General features: G+C 45.3%; 1 protein-coding gene across 1 annotated transcript; it reads right to left on the reverse strand.

Moving 5' to 3' along the window:
• Positions 1–1,527: 1,527 nt before the first annotated feature.
• SFT2D2 (SFT2 domain containing 2) lies at positions 1,528–25,932 on the reverse strand. The gene is made up of 8 exons (XM_004314243.4): positions 25,747–25,932; positions 17,466–17,552; positions 17,133–17,218; positions 13,649–13,730; positions 12,144–12,179; positions 11,998–12,056; positions 10,024–10,053; positions 1,528–7,958 (listed from the first exon to the last, which is right to left on the reverse strand). The coding sequence occupies exons 1-8, from the start codon at positions 25,807–25,809 to the stop codon at positions 7,919–7,921; spliced, it is 483 nt and encodes a 160-aa protein (XP_004314291.2). The 5' UTR covers positions 25,810–25,932; the 3' UTR covers positions 1,528–7,918.
• Between the last annotated feature and the right edge of the window lie 118 nt (positions 25,933–26,050).

Here is a 26,050-nt window from a genome sequence, read left to right on the forward strand (position 1 = left end):
TAATCTACAATGAAGGAGGCAAGACTATACAATGGAGGAAAGACAGTCTTTTCAATAAATGGTGCTGGTAAAACTAGACAGCTACATGTAAAAAAATGAAATTAGGACACTCCCTAACACCATAAACAAAAATAGACTCAAAATGGATTAAAGACCCAAATGTGAGACTGGACACTATAAAACTCTTAGAGGAAAACATAGGCAGAACACTTTCTGACATAAATCACAGCAATATCTTTTTTGACCTGTCTCCAAGAGTAATGGAAATAAAAACAAAATTAAACAAATGGGACCTAATTAAACTCAAAAGCTTTTGCACAGCAAAGGAAACCATAAACAAAATGAACAGAACTCACAGAATGGGAGAAAATATTTGCAAATGATGTGACTGACAAAGGATTAGTCTCCAAAATATACAAGCAGCTCATGCAGCTCAATATCAAAAAAACAAACAACCCAATCGAAAAATAGGCAAAAGAACTAAATAGACATTTCTCCAAAGGAGACACACAAATGGCCAAGAGGCACATGAAAAGATGTTCAGCATTGCTAATCATTAGAGAAATGCAAATCAAAACTACAGTGAGGTATCACCTCACACCAGTCAGAATGGCCATCATCAAAAAATCCGTAAGCAATAAATGCTAGAGAGGGTGTGGAGAGAAGGAAATTCTCCTACTGTTGGTGGGAATGTAAATTGGTACAGCCACTATGGAGAACAGTATGGAGGTTCCTTAAAAAACTAAAAATAGAGCTACCATATGATACTGCAATCCCACTCCTGGGCATATATCCAGAGAAAAACATGGTTCAAAAGGATACCTGCACCCCAATGTTCATTGCAGAACTGTTTACAGTAGCCAAGACATGGAAGCAACCTAAATGTCCATCTATAGAGGAATGAATAAAGAAGTTGTAGTACATATATACAATGGAATATTACTCAGCCACTAAAAAGAATGAAATAACGCCATTTGCAGCAACATGGATGGACCCAGAGATTGTCATACTGAGTGAAGTAAGTCAGAAAAAGAGAAATATCATATCACTTATATGCAGAATGTAAAAAAAAAAAATGATACAAATGAACTTATTTACAAAACAGAAACAGACTCACAAACTTAGAGAATGAACTTATGGTTACTGGGGGGAAGGGTGGGGGGAGAGGGAAAGTTAGGGAGTTTGCGATTGACATGTACACACTGCTATATTTAAAATAAATAACCAACAAGGAAAATAAAAAATAAGAGACTGAGCCTTAGTCCATTGGGTTTTATCCCCAAAGTCTCCATTTTTTTAACTAAATATGTTGTTTTAAATTTTTATAACTTGAATGCTGGATGTATAAGAATAAACAGGAAAAATGTAAATAAATTTTAAAAAGGTGGAAAAGATAAATCTAAAGTAAATATAAGAAAAGAAGTAATAAAAAGAAATCAATTATTGTAAAAGCAAGCACAATAAACAGTTATTGGACAAAACAAAAACAAAAAGAAATCAATTAAATAGAAAACAGACAACCAATAGTGAAAATCAATGAAACCAAAGCTGGTTCTTTTATTATAAAATATAACACATCACAGAAGTGCACATACACAGAAAACACACAGTGCAATGATTTACCAGTGAACACCTTGTAAGTACCACCTGATCAAGAAATAAAACACAACCAATACCCAGGGTTTCCCTCCACATCCTGTCCCTTCCCAATCATTAACCTCTCCGTCCCTCTCAAACCAATCACTATGCAAACTTTTATGCAAATAACTTCCTTGCTTTCATTATAGTTTTACCACCTAAGAATGTGTCTTTGAAGTCTAGAATTGAGTTTTACCTGTTTTCATTAAACTTCATATAATGATAACATTGTATGTATTAGATGTGCTTGCTTGCCATTCACATATCTTCTTTAGTTAAATGTTCAAATTTTTTTAACTGAGTTATCTTTGAAACTATCAATACAATTGATAAACCTCAAGCTAAACTGATAGAGATAAAGAAAGATACAAATAACCAGTATCAGCAATGAAAAACTGGCATAACTACAAGTGCTACAGACATTAAAAGAATAAGAAGATATTATTAAAAACCTTTTAGTAATTAATTTGACAACCTAGTTTACATAAAGTGACTTATCCAGCTAGGTGTGTGGGAATATTCCAAAATAAACATTTGAAATGTCTTACCTTTCAAAAACCTTCAGAACTGTCCTTAGACCTGTGTTTATCCTGAAGTCATTTGAAAGAGAGGCTAAACATATCAATTTATCTCAAAAAACATCTTTTAAGTGCCTACGATGTACACTACCATTAAGGATTCATATTAAAGACATGGTCTTTTCTCATAGTCCTGCAATCTTCATTTGGCTCAGTGACTCCTGGAAAAACAAACATGAATAAGAGACAACACTAGATTTACTAAAGATCATAATGCTATCATTTATTGGAGGAAAAAAGCAAAAAAAAAAAAGAATTGTTTTGTGATACTTGGGGGAAAAAACCAGCTTACTTAACAGTAAAATTCTTTCTCTGAAATGAGTTAGTAAAAAGAAAACAATCTTCACTGTACGAAAGAGCATCTCAAGGTAGGAAAAGCAGCACACAAGAATATATTTTGCGATATGAAAATTTAGGTATGCCACCAGCAGCATTCAAAATTAGCTGAGTATCTATACAATTACAAAAATTGATGTTTTAACAAAGTGTTTTAAAAGCTCATCATACTAAAACAGGTACAGCGTTCTGAACGCATATAAATTCCCCATGGGCTTTTGAGCATCCTTACCCTTAACTGCACAATCAGAATGTACAAAAGCAGTGAAAGATCAGAGGTTTTTTTTGTTTTCCTTGTTCCAAATGGCAAAGTCAAGCAAAAATATTGAAAAAGGCAAAATAAGCACTTCTCATAGCACAAAGACCACAAGATTGCATGTAAACTATGGTTCCCCTTTAAGACATTACACAAGGTTCATCTGTACTTAAGGCTCATTACTTCTTGTAGTATGGTAGTTCAACAGGCAGAGGGCAACATTCTCTGACAAGTCTCAGTTTGGTCTCAAAGGATACCTCCCAAGGATCCACAAGGATATTAAGTCTACGCAGCCATTTATATCAGGGAACTTTTGTCCATGCTATGTCTATTTTTTGGTGCTGTTTATTAAGTGTAGTGTCATTACTTTGTTGTGAATATCCACATCAGTAGTAATTGTTTATTACGATGCTGTGGACTGACCTTTCACTCCAAATAGCCATGTTCCTCCTATCTAGTGAACACACTCTTCCCTGCTTTCAGCTCATCCCGTCTATAGAAAATGTTTTGTACATTTCCAAGCCCATCGTCAGTTTATCAGCTCCTGCTAAGAAGCACATAATTTTATTCAGTCAATGTACATTAACAAAGGCTCTGATGGACCATGGGCTCTGCTCACAAGCTCTGCGGTGAGACCTCTGCCGGTGCTTTGTGAGGCCCTTTGTGAGGTCAAGGGACAGAAATCTGAGCCCTCAACAGCAAAGCTTAAGTGTACCAGGGGCTTAGGAGTGTCACCTATGCATTCAGGGTAGAACTAGAAATAACCGAAAAGCGGGACTAAACGCCCTATCTCAAGTAAACTGGAGGCAAGAATACTGCACGGCACTCTCCTCTTCACTTGACAAAAAATCCTCCAGATCTCAGAACTGCATAAAATTATGAATTAGAAGGTGCTTGAAAGTCACATGATTTAATCCCCCAACTTCTTAAATAGAAATTGCTAAAAAATTTAGACTTCTAAATGTAAATTCTTTTGTCAATCTTACCGAGAGCTACACAGATATCAATCAGTATTTAACTTCAGGTGAAGGTCTGTTCGCTTTCTTTAAAATGCTATCTGCAAGGAAGCTACGGCACATCTTCAAACTTATCTTAAAAATTTTGTCTTGGATTTTTAAAACCAAAAGAACAATGCCTGTAATCTAGCAACATGGCTCTATAAACCTTAAACACTGATTTCTGTCGTTGTTGATCTGCTGAAAATGAAGTTGAAGGATGGGTTGTGGATTTTGAAGTATCTGGAATCCTACAGCAGACCCTAGTCAGAAGTTATCTAAGGAAAGAGATGAGAAGGCAAGACAGGTGTAGGCAGCCCCATAGAAAAAGGACTCCACAGCCACAGGGCTGCAGCTCCATTCCCTAATTCATTCCACGAAGTCTCATCACACGTGTTCCGACACATGTCACTCTCGTGGAGCTATCAAAAGCAGAAGCAGCCAAACCGGTATCCCCACACCCCTTTTGGTTTTTTTTAAGGTATGACCCACTTCTTAATTATCTTTTCTAACAGAAGTATCCAAAAGTAATTTTATTTAGAGGCATTTCATGATTGTATTTCCTGCTCCCTGAGCATGTACCGATTAGGGTGGAAGGTAGCACTCAGGTGGATAACCCACAGTCACCGTACAGGCGTGATATGCACAGGAGCTCCAAGCACTGAGACAGTGAAGCCGGTGAGAATGCTCAGCTGCAGAGAGTGGTCGGTCCTTCCCAAGGACAAGACGGCCCGTCTGTGGGAGGGAGGGAGAGCAGGAACCTCGACCGGGTCTCTGCAGCAGTGGCCACAGGCACAGCCACGCAGAGGGGCTGGAGAGCCAGAGGTTCCCCTGAGCACATCGGGCAAAAGGGGAGACCTCTTAGACAGCGAGACAGGAGGAGATGGGAAGCAGCGAGTTAGTAAACAGACCCGCCCAGTCTCTCAGGGGTGGGGTGAAGGCAGAGAGGGCCAAGAGCACTGGAAGCCGGTTCTCCAAGTCTGGAGAGCAATGCTGCTCCCAACACAGCGGTCACAGGCAAACACGGCCAGGGAAGAGCGTTCAGGCCAGCGCTCCCACCCAGCGGTTGGAAGCACAGCCTTGCATGAACACATTCCTTGTCTACAAAACAGCTGCCTCAAGGGTTCCCTTCGTTCCAGAATGCAAGGATCTCTCCTTCACCCAGCAGTGAACAGGGTAGGATAGAAGGCAGGGGAGCAAGGAAACAGAGACCACAACCAACCACAGGACCTAAAACCCTAACTCTCCACTCGTCATCTCACCCACGAGGTTGCTTTTAACCAGCACAGTTGCTTGGTAACAGCTTTCAGCATATTTGAAGTAGATTTCTTACTCCTACAGGCCGGCAGACAAAAACAAGTAGGGAAGCAACCAAAGGGTAAGGCGGCAGAAGGAAAATTTCAGTCTGGAAGATCCTGGAAGGCGGGATCACCCACAAGCTGCCGAGGTGTCCGGACTGGAGCTGTCTGAACAAACTGGCCACAGGCCTCCAGAGATAAGGCAAAGCATGAGCTTTCACGCAAGAGCTAGCGCCCTCGGCTGGTGAGATCTGGTACAGACCCCTTACCCGCTCTGAGGCTCTCTAATAATGGAGACAAGCCTGCTAGCCTGGCAAAGTGATTGGGAATATTCAACAAGATAGTGCATGGCAATGCCTACAGTGCCGGACACATACTACCAAATAAGCTTTTTCAGATGAATTAATGGCCAGAGATAGTCACCCTATCACCTTCAATGGTCATCCATTATTTCCGGGATTAAATAATAATACCCACCTTTGACGGAGATATCATTTACCTATGCTGGGCCCCATGCTAAGCACTTGACACGTTTCTCATTGACATCCTGTGATGATCCAGCAGGAATCATTATCCCCATTATTTTTAAACAGATGAGCGATGTGAGGATGAGAGGTTAAGGAGCTTGTTCAACATGACCCTAGCAGGTGATTGAACCACAACTCACACCCAGCCCTGTTTCATAGCCCACGTTCACCACCACTACATTACACAGGCCTGGTGACATCTTAACCTCATGTCTCACAAAGTCAAGTCCAACCTCTGAAAAGGGCCCAGAGGGGTCAGCCTTTTAGGTGTATTACTCCAGGCTACTTGAAGCTCATAGTGACCAGGCTAGCCTCACATCAGCTCTAAAGAGAAGACGACTTCTGACCGCCTTCACAGAGCCCTGCTGAGATCTGGGCTGTCTCCTGGAAGCACCTGGCCTGTGAACGAACCCCACACAAGCCAGATGGTAGCATATACTTTCCACTCCTGGCTGAAGGTAGGCTAGCGGCCTCAGCAGAAGACAGGATGCCCTCAACAGCCTAGAAAAGGACCCAGGAACACTGGCTCCACACTCTGGCCCCGTCAGGCCTGTTCATACCTCCCCAGTTCAGAAGAAAAGCCTCACCGGTCTGAGGTCTTGGCCGCAGCAGGAAAATGAATTCAGCAATCGGCCACAAGCAAGGAGACAAGCAGTGGACCACTGCCTTTGGTTTGGAGATTCCCAGAGCAAGAGCCTGAGTGGACCGGCCAACCTGGGAGACGAAGAGAAAGGCAAACCCAAACAGACTTCTCCTCTGGAGGTGACTTTGGAGGTCCTGTAATGCCAAGAACTCCAACGATCAAGATAGGGCATTCTGATGGTCAGGCCTCAAGGAGGAGCTAAAGGGCACAAAAGGCCTGATGGAGATCCTACAGAGCCAAGAGGAAGCTTCCCAAAGGGAGACTGAGCAGGAGAAGATACAATGACGTAGAGAGCTTGCAACCAGAAAAGGCACAGGCCTGGCGGATGAAAACGGGGAAAACAGTTACAGGAGGTAACACCAGAGCCACACTGGCAAAACGCGGTGTCATGAAGGGGACAGAAGCCGGGGCACCCAGGCTTGGGGCTCAGTTCTGCCATCGACTGTGGCTCTGGGCAGATCTCGTAACTTCTCTGAGCCTTGATTTCCTTGACTGCCTAGTGGGATAACAATCCCTGCTTCATCACAAGGCTCCTACAAGGACTAGACAAGATCAGGGACATGAAAGCACTTTGTCTGTGGCCAGACATCAAGCTGCAATATGGCCACCCCGCTGCCCCTGGTGTCTTCTCCCACCGTTTCCAGGACAGGCTCCACTGCAAACGCTGGGACTGTTTAAAGGTCACTGGGCAGGCGTGCCTACTTCCTGCTGCCTCCACGGCAGGGCTCTGTCTTCCCACCTACTCTCCCCTGGCCCCGTTTTAGGGGAGAATGGAAAACAAAATCATTTTAAAAGCAAACATTTATAAATAATGGGGGGAAAAAATAGAGCAGAGAGCAGCAACATTTTTCACCTTCTACCAGGTCTTGTCCAAAGGGAAGCAGTGTTTGCTGCTGCTGCGTTGTTCTCTCTCAATCTCGTTCCAAGAGGTCAAGAGTAAAGATATGTGGCGGGGAGAAAGAAAAACCCAAGAGAAAAAAAGTGTGCACTGAATGTTAGAAAATACATTCTATGGGCAGATGTGGAATCAGAACAGCAAAAGAGCCACGGCTCAGGTCTAAAAACAACACACATCACCAAAAAGTGCTCCTTTTCTACTTCAGTCCATGACCAGACTCGCCACGGGCTCGTGTGCAGCTGTCAGGAGGGCAGAAGCACTTGTTCCCAGACACCAGAGTAGAAGTGTGTCCACGCTGTGTGGGGCAGGGGTGACAGATGCCACGCTGAGGAACAAATCTACGAAGTCCCTGTAGACCCCCAAACTCTATCCCTTCCTGTTGCACCCCTGGGACTCCAACAGGGCGGCCTGTTGCCAGCTGGGAATCACTGGCTCCCAAGGCTTATCTGCTGCTGCTTAACAAGGTTTTTATTTACGAGAACACAGTGGAACACCATGCAAAGGCGCATGAGGAAGATTCCACTCCATCAGACACAGAACCCACCTCTCATATCGTGCTACAGACATTTGCGTTTGGGAACACACCGTTGCCTCCAAAAGCAACCCTCAGGTGTTCAGAATGCAAGCAGCATGTCGCTGCAAGATCAAAGGCACATGTCTGTGAGACAGAGATTTAGAAGATATTTACAACACGGTCCACGAGCTTCCATCCACCATGCTTTCCAAAGCCTTGCAAAACCGGCCGTGTGTTATGCAAGACATACAGCAAAACACTTCTTCACAGCGTTCCTAGGAAGAAAAAACACAAAGATAAATGGGAGATCATCACTCCAAAGGCTCCTGGAAGTGGTAAAGACCTTCCTTGAGATTTTCTGGGTACCCAGAGTAGCACGCTGCAGAGAAGAAAGCACCCAGACCATGGAGTCAGATCTACATGGCATCAAACCTCAGCTTCAACATCTACTACTAATATTATCCCGGGGAAGGGACTTGCCTTATTTGAGTATCAAATTCCTCATCTGTAAAAGGGCACATCCCCACTTACCCTGTAGACCAGTCTGGGAATTAGTGCATTGAACAGAGTAGGTATTTAATAAAGAATCGCTACCATGACCATCAGAGGAAAAGATAGGAAGAAAGTGGAAACTATCTAAAACCAAGAAATTAGTCAGGACTGTATACTTTAATATCAACCAGAATCACAGGACGCACCGAAAGCATTCAGTCAAATAGGCACTAGGGCCTTTCTCCTTTCTAAGCAGGCAGCAGAAACTTGCTAAGGGACATCTTGCAGGAGTTCCCTAGCACAGGGAGCTCTCTATAGGTACTGAGCACTTGCTGCCCTGATGTATGAGCTCTATCCCAGGCACTTGCTCCTTGGAATTCAGTGTAGAGCGTGCAAGGAAAGAGTGAGGGCTCAGCAAATTACTATTCTATTCAAGCAGGCACATCCATCCCACCGCCGTATCTGGCCATGTTCTAGGGCTTCTCACCCCAGTTCTACTCCTTTTGTTCTCAGCTGCATTTGTGCCAAGGACACTGGAGTCACATGAGGGAGGGAGGGAACATGAGAGAATGTATTCGCATGAGCGGGCGCTGCATTTTGCTATCAAGATAATTCTAGGACAGCATTAATTTTTTTTTTTTTTTTTTTTTTTTTTTGCGGTACGCAGGCCTCTCACTGTCGTGGCCTCTCCCGTTGCGGAGCATGGGCTCCGGACGCGCAGGCTCAGCGGCCATGGCTCACGGGCCCAGCCGCTCCGCGGCATGTGGGATCTTCCCGGACCGGGGCACGAACTCGTGTCCCCTGCATCGGCAGGCGGACTCTCAACCACTGTGCCACCAGGGAAGCCCTAGGACAGTATTTCTTAAGATACGCTCTGCACTGAAGTCCCAGCGGATGCTCTGCACAAGACAGGGTTTTAGGGACAAATAAGGTCCCTTGTGGCAGCTCACAATACACATATTAAAGGACCTGGAAAGCCTACTCACAAAGCCACCCAGCTGCCTTTAACGTGGTGGGCTGGTTAACTTCTCATCTAATCAGTCACTCGCCACCGTCTTCCGATCACTGTCAGCAACAGCCTTGGAAGGCCTAAGCTTGCTCTCCCTCCTTCCCAGCTCTCGCACATGTCTCATTGCCTCAACACGGTTAAGGAAAAGCCTCTTTTTAGTTCACAGGTCATGAAAGAGAGGAATGGAAATTCAATGGTGACATGAGAACAGAGTCAGAGGCAAAGATCACTGAAAGTGCTAATTAAAGGAGGTTTGGAGGTCAGAAGCTCGGAGTGAGAAGGGGCCAACCCAAGTCAGTTATCACGAGTCCTTTCAGGCCGGGTGGGGGGCAGTCAAGTGAGCTGCTCAAGGTCACACTGCTAATTAGGAAACCCTGGTCCTCCAGAGTCCTGGCCCTGCCTACTTTCCCTTTATGAATTCTTTTCTGAAATGTTCCCATCAGTGGGATAGTCTAAGAAAACAAGCATGAACGTAGACCCCCTCCATCCCTCGCTCAGTGATACTAAGGTGATATTCACCTTTAGGAAAATCTCCTCAAACCTACAGGTTAAAAGAGTGATAATGAGCATATACATACTGTCTATCACAGCAGAATGTTCCCAGCGCCAGGAATCGGTAGACCTGGGTCAATGCCCATCGTTGGTTGTATTATGGGGTGGGGGGGGCATTACCTTACTAATCTATAAAATAGGTGTATAATATCTGCCTATTCGTCTCCAAGGATCTTCATAAAGATAAAATGGCATGAACTCTCTGAAAGCACCCTAAACTAAAAGGCCCCATGCAAACTACCCTCATCCCCAAATGACAGACATTATAATCCTAAAGACACTCTTACCTTGCGAATGGTATGTAGGAAAGGCTATACCTACAATGAAAAACAAACAGAAGATCAAGTCAAATGAAGGGAGTGGAAGATGACACAGTGGACTGGGTTTCTGAGCTGCAAGAGCACCTGCGGTGATGTATCCAGACCCCCTCCCTCCTCAGCGTGGAGGGCGTGTGCGCACACGCACACATACACGCGCGCGCGCACGGTGCCACGTGTATAACAGGGAAGGGGGTGTCCTCTGTAGCCAAAGTAGGAGGGCAGAAGGCCCGTAGGGAGACAACTGTCACCTCAGCCTCACGGGGTTACTGCTTTAACCAAATGAGCCAGCAGCCTTACCTACAACAGGCGGATTCCAGATAGCCAGATGACCTGGAAGCCCTATGCTAAAGGAACATCAAATAAAACGCAGATCAGCTGTCCTCTAACATGTTACAAGTTCGCAACAGAATACAACTTCTACCCCGTTGGCATAAATTTTCTGCTCTGTGCCTAATAATTTTAAAAGAAGAGAAAAGAGAGCAGGAAAAGAAAAAGAAAAAAAAAAACGCACTACCAACTGCCCTGTGGATGAAAGTATACGCAAGCTATGATTCTTTAAGAACCCAAGCCCACAGATATCTTGGTGGTCCCAGTTAGCTCAGCCCCCTCGCCCAGAATGGAACCACAGAGGGGAGGAAGCTGGCCACGCCCCCAAAGACCAGGCCTGGGTGTCAGGCGGGCTGGAAGCCAATCAACTCTAAGAAGGCACATAGAGTTGGAACACATCAGGGTTGGAATAGGGCCGTCTGACTATGCACATATGAACGCGGAACCTTTAAAAAATGGCGTCAGAATCAGTCTATATGCAAAGAAAGGCATGTGTACGTAGGGATTCATTTCTGCCCCGAGAAGAAAACCAAAATATAAACATAAGCCATCACACCAGGCCCTTTCAGTACCCACTACCACACTGTATGTGTCACATTAAAATCAGGCCATCCTGCTTCTCCGTAGCTGACTCTCACCATGTACAAAAGCTGACTTACTTGGAATAAATTCCAAAGGGCATTTTGAAAGTACATTTATTCAAAAGTCGAAAATTACTAAAAGGAAGGATGGGTGTTAAGCTTGCAGTCTCAAGATGCATTTCTATCAAATAAGACAACATTTGATCCTTGGAAGCTTTAAAACGTTCACAGTCTTCCTTTCTTCGCATTAGAGCCAACATTTTTTCCCAAAGTAGATCAAGTCACATTTTTATGAAACTGTTCTGGCAGATATCATCCCTTGATAAACCGTGAACATATTATAGAAACGTCTCAGAAGTTATTGATTCCATACGTGCCACCACCCCCGTACTTTGACGTTGGACAGGTTTGAAATGGCCATGAAGCTACAGCCCCATCCATGGCTCTGAATGATAATGTCTCCAGTGGTCCTCTCACTATGCTTGGCCCCTAGGGCACAACTCCCTGGTTTTGCTACGGCGCACAGCCACACGGTTTTCCATTGCGTCAGTCACTGCTACTCATCTGCCGCTGACAATTCACTCTTTGTCCTTCTGTTAAATGATTCATCCCACCACAAATGTGACACTCACGATTTTCCTTACCAGTTTCCCTTTTCTTTAATGCCTGTTTAACTCACAAGCGTCTTTTTACCAGCCCCTACACAACTTCATTGTCCTTGCCCTTACCAGACGTGAGTGGTTGAATAACGTTTGTAACATCTCAAAATCAACGCTGAGCCCAGCAAAAATGCCACAGTGGGCAAAGAGCCTCCCACGACCACTCAAGGCCACTAACGCCACCTACTGGCGGTGGGCTGAGTCGACAGGCTTTGGTGCTCTGCGGTGTGATTTGACTCGCATCATTAAGGATTCTGAAGTCGAAAAGCTTCTGTTTTCCCAATCCTCCTACCCACACCATGTGGGATTTTATCTCCTTCAGCTGCGTTAGTCAGAGATCGATGTGGGAAGGGACTGTCGAAAAGGTTACTTACCACGTCAGGGCCAGAGACTGCAAAATGCAGAAGATGAGAGCAAGCCCTCTGTTGTGCCACTGGAAGAAAAATGATACGGTTACAGGTACGTGTGTGACAAGAGGCACACACCAAAAAGGTTAAGGAAAATTAAAATACACACTTACCCAAAAGGCAGAACACAGGGTAAGCGTAATGCACAACTAGAGAGAGAAAGGAAACTTTATTTAATTAATACAATGACAATGATAACAGGGAGGGGAAGAAACTGTAAAGACGTCATTCTTGACAAACTTACAACAACACATCAAACTGCAGTAATCAGATTCTGTAGTTATCACAGCAACCAAATGCATCCTTCATTTCAAAGCACTGAAGCTACGCGAGCACCCGTCTTCAGCAGAGGAGTTCAAATCCCAGTGAAATGAAACTGGCCAATAAGGATTCATGTAGATTAAAAAGAGAAGGATCCTCTTCTACTTTCAAATTTTCCCAAAATCTCTGCCCAGCAAACACAAGCACATTTCTGGTCCACCCATCCATCCATCCTTCCATTCCAACATATACTAAAGTAGGTTAAACACACACCTCTTTAACTCCTGCCAAACACTAGTGTCTGGAGGAGAAAGGGCATGTGAGGACAAAGGTTAACACTAGATGTCAATCTCACAGCCAGAGAGTCAATTATTTGTTTACACGTCACCTAACACTGTCCCTGAGTCCTTTCTTAGTAAGTTCTTTTTGCAAGAGACTTATCCAGGCCATCTACATCCAGGGATGGCCAAAAACAAAGAGTAGTCCAGCTGTCAGTCATGCCTGTCCTCTCCGTCCTGCTGTATCAGTAACCACTCAATAAATATGACCAAAATAATTTCTTGGTGTCCAGCATGGTGCCCAATGCTCTGAAAGAACACAAAACAGGAGCAAGTGTGGCCACGGCCTTAGAGAACTTACCCACCTGAACAAATGAGACGTACACAAATGAAACTACAAAGTATGCTGCTCAAGGTCTGGACATTGCAATACTGATAACTGTAACAGCAGTCCAGAGGACGTGGTCTGGAATGATGGGATGGTCCCATGGAAGGAAAGGGCCCAAGGAAGGGAGAGGCATTCTGGGTTAATGGGACAGGAAGATAGGACAAGACTGAAGACACTGTGGTGAGAGCAGGGAACGGGGGTGCTGGGCCATGAGGAAACCACACGTGCTTCAGGAAAACTGACAAAAACAAACAGGATCCCAAAGTCAGAGAATGACAAGGGGAAAAACAGCCCATGCTAGGAGACTGGACACCTACTTGAGAGAATGAACCCTGTGTTCCCCAGTTATTCCCTCTAAGCTTTCCTTGTATGTGGCATCACCCACCACCAGGAGGGTGTCCGAGCCCTCTTATTACCACATGAGTTTGCCAAATTTAAGAAGCAACACCTTCTGGAGGGGCTTTATAGAAATGGTAGTACCTTAACACCAACTGAAACACAAGTCGGGGGAAGAGAGGAAAAATCATTAGATGAAGAATGCTCCCTTCTGCCACAGTGGTTACAGGCATCAGACAGTAAGTCAAGATGAAAGGGAAAAGGATAGAAGTCTTTAGGTTTAAGAGGAAAAAAATTGCAAACAGCAGAAACAAACACTCCTATTTTAGACATCCAGGGAACAGGCAGACCTTACCAGCACCATGATGGTTGCAATCAAACGCGTAGGCTCTATCATTCGCTTCAGCTGTTTCATTGGTCCCATGAGGAAGAGAGTGCTAAGAGGCAAACGCACACAAGCCGTTCAGACCGGAACAGAACCACACGAGGTAAACCAAGATGCCTCCCCATCACCTCCCCCAGCTCACCTGCGGCAATAATAGCAGTAATAGTAGCTGACCCTTGAAAAGCTCCGACTGAGCTAGGCACTGTGCCTCAGGGCCTTTTGTGCCTTATTCTTATTTAGTCCATTAACAATTTATGAAGTTGATTATAGGAACAGTCATCATACTTATTTTGCAGACAAAGAAGCTTAAGTCCAGAAAGGACCTGTTACTTATCTAAGGCCACCCAACTAGAATACACGGTAGAGTGAGGACGTAGATAGATGCACGTAGGTCTGACTCCGCAGCCACGTCCATAACCACTAGGTTAGAGGACCCCTCCCTTCCAGGTGCTGCCTTGCCTCCTTCACAACCTACCCGTGGAAACAAACAAACCAAAGTGACTCCGGTAATCTAAAAAAGAAAAACCACATCTTACAGGCTTAGGTAGTTTATGTTAAAAGGTAGGGCATTTCATTTTCTTTTGTAATTTCCAGAGGATAGTTCTAATGTTGATAGGAATATCATCTGTGATGCGTGGAACACTTGCTAAGTGTTAGATATCGCGTACATGATCTCATTTCATCCCCTCAACAACTCTGTGAGTTCGGTATTATTACACTTATTTTAGAGCTGAGAAAATAAAAGCTCAGAAAGGTTAATTTACTTATCCAAGATCACACAGCTAAGCCCATAAAAGAGCTGGCATTCCAACCCACATCTATTGGATTCCCAAGCTCCAAAAGACAGCCCCAGCATGCCTTCTGTAGGGATGGAACTTGATAGGTGGCCAGTGAGAAAGAGTAAACACAAACGAAGCAGACACTCACGCCTAACACGGCAAGTGCCAGGGCCCGGTATAGGTCATGCTTCCCGACTCCTGACAGAAACGCCCCGTGTGGCATCACCCCAGGTGTAGCTGGTTTACAGCCAGCATTTAATACAAGCCCACCGGCAGATGACATTAGCTACTGAGTGTTCTAAAAACAAAAATTTGTTAAATAAGTCTACCTCTCTTTGAACTGTCATTAAGCTTCCATTTGAACTCAAAGCTGCACTCCCAGGTCAAGTGTTTGCGCTGAGTGCACTCTTGAGCCTACATTGAACAAGAAGCGATAGCCAAGGGTGGCCTTAAAAATTACATGCAGCATATATACAAAAATATAAAAGATTACAGGCAGAGCCACAAACTCCTAGACACACCCAGTAATAACAATTCGCTCCCTTTATTATCTCCCTGGGCAATGCTTCGAAAAGTTGGTCCCATTAGGATTTGCTAAATAGTTCTTTTGGACTAACCAACACACCCATATATTTATGCTCAGTCTAGACTATACATTATAACCTATGCTGTCTGCCCAAAGCAAAACCCCCCAAAAGTCAGTATTTGAGAGAGCTTTGGAGGCAAGATTAGACATCTCCAAGGGCCAGCATTATACTATCATAAGAATTAATAAATTTAGAGATTATCATACTAAGTGAAGTAAGTCAGACAAAGAAAGACAAATATCATATGATATCACTCGTATGTGGAATCAGAAGAAAAAAATGATACAAATGAACCTAAAAAACAGAAACAGACTCACAGACTTTGAAAACAAACTTATGGTTAACAAAGGGGAAACGTGGTGGGGAGAGATAAATTAGGAGTTCGGGCTTAACATATACATACCACTATACGTAAAATAGATAATCAACAAGGACCTACTGTATAGCACAGGGAACTCTACTCAACATTCTGTAATAACCTATATGGGAAAAGTGTCTGAAAAAGAATAGGTATATGTATATGTATAACTGAATCACTTAGCTGTACACCTAAAACTAACATAACACTGTAAACGAACTATACTCTAAAATAAAATAAAAATTAAATTTAAAAAAAACAACTTGAAAGAAAACAGAATTAATAAATTAAGTTTAAGCATGGCCAGTGCATTGCACTTAATCATTTGGTTAACATTTCCAGGCAGAAAAAGACCTAGGTTTGGGGACAATTAGGGACAAGTAAGACAGAAGTGTAGCCCTTGTCAAGTGGTAGACTTGTAACAAGTCAGTGTAATAAAATGCTATCTGTGTTGTCACATAAATATATATGGGATAGACAGAGCCCATATAAAGGAGGTCATTGATTCTGGAGGGGAAAAGGGAATTAAGAGAAGTCTCATGGAAGAGGTGACTTCTGAGTCAGGTCTTGACAAATGAGCAAGTACCCATCAAAGGGGGGGCGCAGACGGGGCAGCATCCCAGGCACAGAAAACAGCCCAAGCAAAGCACAAGGACGTTTGGAGAAATCCAAGTTCAGCCTGGCTGAGGAGAACGACTCGAAGAGTCTGTCCTATATGCATGCTGAGGGTTTTGGACTTCACCCGTTGAGAGGGAATGGGAAGCCACTAAGGGGGCTAAGCAAGGCTATAAATGAATGGCTCCACAGCTCTGTGGAAAATGGCCTGGCGAGGGTCCATAAAAGAGGCAGAGAAGCCCACCAAGGAACTCCTGTAGTGAGCAGTGATAAGAGACCAGAGCTAAAAGCAGCTCAGATATCACCTTCTACGGGAAGCCCTCCGGTCTCCCCAGGTCACGTCAGACCAGCTCACTTGCACTTCCCTGAGCATTGCTCTCCCCATACCCTATTATATTATCAGTTTATATGTCTGTCTGCCTGGCCAACCAGTGAGCTCCATCACAGCAGGAACCAAACCCTGCTCATCCTTGAATCCTCAGAGCCCAGCACAGGGTGTGAGCATGTGAGTCAATCAGCAAGGGGCAGCAGCAGTAAGACTAGAGCAATGGAGAGGGCAGTGTGGTAAAATCTGAAGAAATCATTCAACTCTTCCGTGCCATATAAAATCACAATGGTAGTACAGTTCCTGCCTTCTCCAGTGGTACTTCAAAGATGAACTAAGATATAAAAATATGTTGAAGTTAAAAAAGAAAAAAAACATATATATATATATATATATATATGTTGAAGTGATAGGGTATGAAAGTAATGTTTTGGGGGTTTTTTTGTTGTTTTTTTGCGGTACATGGGCCTCTCACTGTTGTGGCCTCTCCCGTTGCGGAGCACAGGCTCCAGACATGCAGGCTCAGCGGCCATGGCTCACGGGCCCAGCCGCTCCGCGGCACGCGGGATCTTCCCGGACCGGGGCACGAACCCGTGTCCCCTGCATTGGCAGGCGGACTCTCAACCACTGCGCCACCAGGGAAGCCCAAAAGTGATGTATTTTAACTACTTCTTTTCTCTCCAAATCCTTAAAACTATGGAAGCATCCTCTTTCACCTCCCTCCAAACACAACGCACGTCCATTTTCCCATCTAATAATTGGCTAAGGTTAGATTTTAAAAAACTGTTACCTCCCAAGAGATGCGATGTTGCCAAAGGTGTAAAACACTGCGAAGAGGTATAGTCCCTTCCTGGGCACCCAGAGCAGAAGAGTTCCCTGAAAGATAAGGCACAGAGTATCCGCACGTGCGGAACACCCCACCACAGCCACCGAACCAGGAGTGCACAGAGGAACCTTTTCCCCTCCGCGCCCCCCTTACCTCCCTCACCACTTCTCTTTCCTCCCCCTCCTCTCATCCATGCATTTCAGTGAAGAGCAGAAGAGAAAAGGAGGTAGATGAAAGTGGAAAGATAGCGGGAAGGAACGCAGGGGGAAAAGATGGCGGAGGGGTGGGCGGTCTTACCAGCAGTGAGCAGAGAATTCCTGCAGCAAAACAGGCAATGAAGCCTTTTATTCTGGTGCTCGAGCTTAATGAAGCTGCCTCCACAACCTGAAATATTTAAAAAACTAATTACATACATGTATATGCATATTTAATCACCAAAAACAAAGGACACATACTTAAATTTAGAATTTGTACAGAGAAAGGCAGCAACACAGAATCCTAGTTGTGCATAGCTACAGGAGCCCTCATGATCACTGAATCCGGCCATGAATCTCTTCTCCAGCAGCTGATTAGAGGCTACCGATCCTCTGGTTGGACATCTCCAGAGGTGGAAACTCTGTCTCAAGCACAATGCACTTCACAAACAGTGAAGTGGATTGAAGAGATGGGCTGGTGGGACCCGAGCTGTGTCCCACAGCTATGCTGTGTCTCATCCAGGAGCCCAAAGTTCACGAACCGGTTCGAATTGCCTATGACAGGCCTCGGGGTCGTCCCGTGTCCAAGAAGAAGAAACGCCAGGACTTTGATTTCGCCCAGCAGAAACTGACCGACAAGAACCTGGGGGTCCAGATGCTACAGAAGATGGGCTGGAAGGAGGGCCACGGCCTGGGCTCCTGTGCGAAGGGCATCAGGGAGCCCGTCAGCGTGGGAACTGCCTCGGAAGGGGAGGGGTTGGGTGCCGACAGGCAGGAGCACAAAGAAGACACGCTTGACGTGTTCCGTCAGAGGATGATGCAGATGTACAGACACAAACGGGCCAACAAATAGTTCCAGGGTCTCTTCCATGAGGACGACAGGCATCCGGAAAGCGCTAACTCACCACTTTGGGTGCCTACTGTCTCTGCCTTGTTTCCATCACTGGAAATCATATAGAGAAATTTAGCATTTTTGGTTCTTGGTAAAATCTGTGGCACAAACGGAAGTCCCTTAACTTTATCTTGACAATGTATAGGTATTATCTACTTTCCTACTCCATAATGAACTGCAAAATCGTCCATGGAAATTTAAAGATAACTTCTGGTTTCTTACTCCGTAGGGAATTATAAAATTATCCAACAGATGCTATTGAGTTCGAAAGAGGAGTTAAAGAAAACTGTGGAAAAATAGTGAATGGAATGATCACTGGGTTCTTTCTTTTGAGTGCACTGTTCTTTATATTACAAAATTTTTAAAGTTTTATTGCTTTAAAGATATGTGCCTTTGTAATAGATTTAGATCTTAGAAAAATTATATTTGAAAAACACATGCATTCCATTTTTCCTAAAGAGTGTTTATTATAAAAAAATCTATCTAGTGCTGTACTGTGTCATGTATGCTATATGTACTTTCTCTTGTTTTTACCACAAAATGATTTGACCATGTTTATGACGAAATCACGGTACTTAGAATAAGATACCGTTAAACCACAAGTCAAATTATGCCAAGGTTGACCTCAGAGACTGTTCCAGAATATTATCCTATGCATAAATGCTCCACCATGTTCTGTTTATTATAAGTAAAATCATCTTCAAATATCTTTGACATTAAGTAAGGACAAACATATTAGTATGGGATATTATGTAGCATGAGACAGTTATATTTCAATTTAGATGATTCAAATTCCATGAGAAGAATGGTCACTTATTACTGTTTTAATAATAGTAAAATATCTTTTTTTTTTTTTTTTTTTTTCGGTACGCGGGCCTCTCACTGCTGTGGCCTCTCCCGCTGCGGAGCACAGGCTCTGGACGCGCAGTCTCAGCGGCCATGGCTCACGGGCCCCGCCACTCCGCGGCATGTGGGATCTTCCTCGACCAGGGCACGAACCCACGTCCCCTGCATCGGCAGGCGGACTCCCAACCACCGCGCCACCAGGGAAGCCCAGTAAAATATCTTTTGATAACATTTCCACTCTCTCTGATGTGGAAAGATATTAGGTGTGTGAGTACAAATATGGCCATTTTCTCTTGGTCATTTATTAAATTATGTATACTATTTGTTGTTATATATGAAGTAGATATTCAAATACAGAAGCAGAATTAAAGGATCCAGGCCAACATAAAGAGCTGACAGAAACCATACATGTGAAAGAAAATACAGAAACCTGGAAACGCTGAAATCTAAAAAGGACCCATATTTAAGAAATTTTTGGCTACGCATGTCAAAGACTGTTACGTCCAATTTTCTGCTGGTTTCACAGCTATTTAGAAGTGTATCGTTTACTGTCCTTAGAATAAGATGTACTTTATTATAATCACCACTCCCCTTTAATTAATTTAATTAGTCTTACATTGTAAATGAGCTTGTCTCCTCAAATTTTAGGTAGATACAATTACTCAGTCTTTGAGTATAGCATGATTGTTTTTTAAAAACTGTAGTTGATTTACAATGTTGTGTTAGTTTCAGTTGTACAGCAAAGTGATTCAGTTATACATGTACGTATTCTTTTTCAGATTCTTTTCCATTATAGGTTGTTATAAGATATTCACTATAGTTCCCTATCCTATACAGTAAGTCCTTGTTGTTTATCTATTTCATATATAGTAGTGTGTACCTGTTAATCCCAAACTCCTAATTTTATCCCTTCCTTCTCCCCCTTTCCCCTTTGGTAACCATAAATTTGTTTTCTATGTCTGAGTCTGTTTCTGTTTTGTAAATAAGTTCATTTGTATCACTTTTTCAGATTCCACATATAAGTGATATCATATATTTGTCTTTGATTACTTCATATGATAATCTCCACATCCATCCATATTGCTGCAAATGGCATTATTTCATTCACTTTTATGGCTAATATTCCATTATATATAATTAATATGTATATTAATATATATATTCCATATAAAATGGAATATATGTGTATATATATATATATATATATATATATATACACACACACACACACATACACCACATCTTCTTTATCCATTCCTCTGTCAATGGACACTTAGGTTACTTCCATATTTTGGCTATTGTAAATAGTGCTGCTATGAACATTGGGGTACATGTACCTTTTCAAACTACAGTTTTCATCTTTTCTGGATACATGCCCAGGAGTGGGATTGCTGGATCATATGATAACTGTATTTTTACTCTTAAAGGAACCTCCATACTGTTCTCCATAGTGGCTGCACCAATTTACACTCCCATCAACAGTGTAGGAAGGTTCCCTTTTCTCCATACCCTCTCCAATGTTTACTGTTTGTAGACTTTTTGATGATGGCCATTCACGCTCTAGGCACGTGGACTTCAGTAGTTGCAGCATGTGGGCTCAGCAGTTGCAGCACACAGGGCCTACAGCACACGGGCTTCAGTAGTTGTGGCATACAGGCTCAGTAGTTGTGGCCTGCGGGCTCTAGAGCGCAGGCTCAGTAGTTGTGGCGCATGGGCTTAGTTGCTCTGCAGCATGTGGGATCTTCCTGGAGCAGGGCTCGAACCCATGTCCCCATGGACACGGCACCCCACGTCTGCAAGACAGCAGACCCTAGAGCAGCCTCAGCCTTTACGGCAGCCTAGGCAGGATAAGGACCACAACTGGAAAGCTGTGAGCTCCCCCAGGCAGGGCCCAGGGAAAGGGGAAAAGACAGGGGTGGCACTCGCGCAGTTGGATCCAAGGGGCACCGTCTCCTAAGTCAACCAGCCAAGCTTCAGGACTCACTGCTCCTGCTGGCCTTTCTGGGACCCGGGAGGGCTCAGGCTCTCATCCTAATCAGGACTCTAAGCCGAGTCTATTCACTCTTGGTGCAGAAGTTGTTCTTCAAGGTGCCGGCATCAGTCAAGTCACCCACATGTGAGACGGATCCTAGTTAAGTAATGACTGCCCTACTCACCCCTCTGTCACCACGCTTAATCCTTCCCAAGAGCAAAGTTCAGAGGAGGCCGAGATTTCCAGAAAAGCCCCACTAAAGCAAGGGAGCCTGTGAGTAACTCCTGAGGATTTCTTCCCCATGTCAAAGATGACAGTCAAGTGTCTGCACCAGAGACCTTCCTAGTCTGTCAACCTCATGCAGTGGCCACAGCTGCTCCAAGCTGCACAGGCAGCTGCCAGGGAGACCAAAGGCCTTTCCTCCTGCCCAGCCAAGGCAGGGCAGCCAGGCCCCCTGCATATTCATTCACCCAGGGCTCACCTCAAGTGGCCAGCACAGTCCCCATCTGGCAATGTGGTGACCACACGTGCCCCCAGCTGATGGAGGAAGGCAGTGGTGGCAGAGGTCCCCAGGGTCACTAAACCGGCAACTCCCTCAGCCTTGACTGCTCCCAGCTCAGGGGCCTATTCTCAACCCTGTCTCTAAACTTCCTGTCAAACTAGAAGCTGGAAGACCAGAGGTTTCCTCAGGCGTGGCAGGCTTCACTACAGCATGGCTTCCTCCCCACTCATGAGACAGGTATTCAGGGCAGGTGATCTGCCCCATATGTTCACACATATTGAAAGTGGGGCTCATCACACACACACAGCACTTGCAGAAACATATGGCAACATATGACCCTACACAGAATGGCACGCTCAGGATGGTGACACTCCGGGGGAGTAGGGTGTTAGGAGCTGACAGAGGGGCCACCTGGTCCCACGTTAGGAACCTCTCCCCCAAAATGAGCCCTGTGATGCTCTGTTACCAGTCTTCACTGGCACCCCAGACACTCGGGTTAGACCCCTTCTGACTCACCTGTTCAACCTCCCACAAGGACAGGAGAAAATCGAAAGCCACCACTCTTCCTACTCATGCAAGCACCGAAGAACTTACCTTGCCAAGGTGGAAAACTGAACAGAGCTACGTGGAAGAAGAAAATTGTGGTAGTGGGATTGCACTGGATTCAATCCAATGCTTGCCTGAGCATTACTTGGCATCAACAGAGACATTTTAAAAGATTTACCCGTTTGTTTGATTGTTTGTTTTTTGCGGTACGCGGGCCTCTCACTGTCGTGGCCTCTCCCGCTGCGGAGCACAGGCTCCGGACGCGCAGGCTCAGCGGCCATGGCTCACGGGCCCAGCCGCTCCGCGGCATGTGGGATCCTCCCGGACCGGGGCACGAACCTGTGTCCCCTGCATCGGCAGGCGGACCCTCAACCACCACACCACCAGGGAAGCCCTCACCCATTTTTTTACAGGATAAGCCACAAGGTTAAGTATCAATTTGACATGGCCTTGGTATTTAGAGCACAAAATAGTCTCAACAGGACAGTGAGATGCCAGCTCTTGTAAAAATTAAAATCACTCGTGATAGGAAGCAGTTCTGGTTTCTGCTTTAAAAAGGAAAGTAACACGCTGGTTCTACATGTCTCTCAAGCTGACTCCCATCCAAATGTCACCCTATTTGCCAAAATGAGGGAGGGGGCGATAACTTTTCATCTACATGGTTGCACGTTCTTTCACTAAGCATGCTTAGTCACAGGCCAGAGGAAACTGTTGCTCCACTTCCAGCCGGATCCAGTGAGAGCTAAACACTTCTTTGTGCCAATTTGTGAAAATCAACTCCATTGATGTAAAATAACTCCTTAAATTCATGGTTTCTGGAAACTGTGCTAGCGCACTTTTGGGAAATTAGAGTAGCTGGAATAGCACCTGGATAGAATCTGTAGGCAAAGAGCTCACAGGCTGTCTGACGGGCAGTTATGCACAAGGGTCCCTTTGACTCTGGGATGTGGAGAGAAGAGGGGCTCTTGCCAAAAGAAGAAAAGCTGAGAACTGTTCGGGGAAACAGGGTTGGTAACAGGAAGAAGGTGAGAAAGGAACACTGCCTCATTCCTGTGCTTTCAAACCAGGTACAATTCAGACCCTCCGTGTCCCTGCAATCCTGTAGAGAAAACATAAAGCCCGTAGTTTCAGAAAGAAGCCCATAGAAACTGAATTGAAGATTGAAGGTGGGTTTATGAAGACCAGGTATCAATCACAAAACTCATCAAGAGGCCATCTGTGATTAGACGTCACCAGGCAAGTTTTATAATTCCCCAGTTTCATATGTAGGAGAAACAGAACTAGTCATATTTTTATTTTTGCATTAAAAGAATAACAATTTTTTAACATCTTTATTGGAATAAAATTGCTTTACAGTGTTGTGTTAGTTTCTGCTGTATAACAAAGTGAATCAGCTACATGCATACGTGTAACCCCATATCCCCTCCCTCTTGTGTCTCCCTCCCACCCTCCCTATCCCACCCCTCTAGGTGGTTGCAAAGCACCCAGCTGACCTCCCTGTGCTATGCAGCTGCTTCCCACTAGCTAACAGGATAACAGTTTTTTAAAGCACTCACTTCTGGTGATGTCTGACTGTTTTTATAACTGAATGTGAAGAGACTTTAAGACCACCAAGTCCAATATCCCCCACAAAACAGAAATTTCACCAGCATCCTCCAGCCTTGCCAGCCTCAAAATCATGGGAAATGTGAGACAATCAAGTCAGTACCAACATTTTCAAGGAGGTCCTGCCCTAATAAGTAAAAACTGAGCCAAAAACAACCCTGAGAGTGAATTCAGCTGGACGCAAAATGCTTCCTGGTTAGTTGCGGACTCAGGAAGTGCCACACAATGATGTAAACAGGAATCTCACACTCAGAGAGAGGAAAGTGACAGCAGTGTTTTAGAACCAGACAGAAGCACCTAGTCTTTCTAAAATAGATTCTACATGCCTGAGCTTACAACTCTTTAAAGCCCTTCATTGTGTCCAACACAGGCATTCACTATTTTAGGTAAAAACTAACTCAGCATTTTATGTTTTCAATCTGCACTACATCGTTCACTCCTGAGTGTCTGTCCACTTCATGATGATTTTCTAAATCAAAATATCTGCATCATCCCCGCTCTCCCCACTAGAGTCCACAGGAAGAGAAAGCAACGCCCTCTTGAACCCCAGCTGCTCTAAAACCTTATTGACAGTCCGTGCAACATAAAGCTTTAGATAAGCATGACTGTCAACCACATAAGTTTTCTTAGGCCCAGTCTGAGGTTTGGCTTGTGAGTTCATACAAGAAGCCAGATATCAAAAAACGAGGAACTCATGAAATTATTAGCGAACCTTGACCAATTCATAAAGGCAACAGATTTAAAAGAAGCCACAGGCTGTTTGGAAATGTCAAAAAAAAGTTAAACTCCAATTTCTAAAACACTCAATGTCTGTAGTGTTGCTTCTTCAAGGTGAAGATTCAGAGAGCAACTTTTAGGGTTCCAAGATTTCATGGTGGGCGTGGAGGTATCAGGGTCACACAAAAGTCAGAATAAAATCAACAACCACAAAAGCGAGTGAAAACAGCATGCTGAGATAGCCACGTGAGACACTGATGACAATCAGAGGAAAAACTTAGGCTCCAACTTGAAAGAAGCCATATTATCTTGTGCAAGAGCTTCATTTTACAGATGAGGAAACTGAGGCCCACGGAATATGCCAAAAAATAAAGAGAAATCTTATTTTATCATTCACGGAGAAAAAAATAACAAAACTCTAAGCACTAGAAATAGGAAATAAACATCCTGTGTGGCTCTAGAAGATAGGGCATTAATGCCCAAGTTTCAGCTCGACCAAACCTTTCTAAAAAAACAAACAAGTGTGCAGGCGGCCTCATGAGGTCCTGGGCGCCTACGGAGTCTACGTGAAGTGTGTGCACAGAGAAACAAGATGTGGTCCCAGCCGTCCAGGAGTTCACGGTTTTCCTGGGGGTAGTTTACAGCAAGAGTGCGCACAAGGTCGGGTGCGAGTGTCACCCCACAGCCTAAACTGGGCAGGAACGCAGCCGGGAGCGCCTGGGCGCGGCCACCAGCCCCGCCTCGCGGTGGGCAGCGAGGAGGGGCGGTCACCCAGGCCCCCGGCGCAGGCGATCTACCCTAGAGGCCCCAGCCTAGCTCGGCCCTAAAGCCCTTTCCCTGGCCTGCAGGGATGGGGCCGCCGAACGGGAATATCCGCCCTCCCCTTCGCAGATGTTTCTAGGTTTTGCTCCAGCTCGGCCCTCCCTTTGTGGGGGGATGGGACGCGGAAGGCTGAAGGGTGCAGCACAAAAAAGTAAACAGGTGCCGACTGTCCTGTGCAGAGTGTCTGGGCCCTGGTGCCTGAGGTGGGGAGTGGGGGGAGCGCGGGGGTCCGGAGCTCTGGAGAGGAGGGGGAAGGAGCAGGGGCAGAGCTGCTTTCCACGAAATCCTGGAAGTCCTGCTTGCCTTTCCTACCAGCCAGCAACAGGCGCCGGCGGAGCTGGGGGCGGGGCTCCGGTGTCACCCGGACCCCCGAGCCCCGGCGCGCTCCCAGGCCCCCCGCCGACCCTCCACCGAGGCGGGGGCGCAGCAGCCTCGGGGCGGAGAGGGCGCGGCCAGGCGGCTGGGCGCCGCGGCGCACTCACCTCTGACAGGCCGCCCCGGTCCTCGGTGTCCTGCCCGCTCAGCACCTTCTTCAGCTTGTCCATGGCGGGCCCGGTCCACCCCGGTTCCAGCCCCCGGCCAGCCGCCTGTTGCTCTGGCTGAGTCGCGGGCTCTTCCGAGTGCTCGGCCCCCGCCGCAGCCAACCACGGCGCGCCCCGCCCAGCTACCTGCCCACCTGGCGGCTGCCTGCGCAGGCGCCCGGCGATCCCGCACCCGCCTCTAGCCTGCGCCTAGCCCGCGTTTAAGGGCTGGTTTTGGTCCGGGAAGGAGGGGCGGGCAGGAAGA

Source organism: Tursiops truncatus, chromosome 1 (genome assembly GCF_011762595.2).
Source record: "Tursiops truncatus isolate mTurTru1 chromosome 1, mTurTru1.mat.Y, whole genome shotgun sequence".
Lineage (NCBI taxonomy): Eukaryota > Metazoa > Chordata > Mammalia > Artiodactyla > Delphinidae > Tursiops > Tursiops truncatus.

Coding starts and splice junctions, on each gene's coding strand:
- SFT2D2 (XM_004314243.4), bottom strand. CDS start 25,809: ATGGACAAGCTGAAGAAGGTGCTGAGCGGGCAGGACACCGAGGACCGG. Junction 12,180..13,648: donor TTGCAACCATCATGGTGCTG/GTAAGGTCTGCC, acceptor TTCTCTCTCTAG/TTGTGCATTACGCTTACCCT. Junction 12,057..12,143: donor CCCTGTGTTCTGCCTTTTGG/GTAAGTGTGTAT, acceptor TTTTTCTTCCAG/TGGCACAACAGAGGGCTTGC.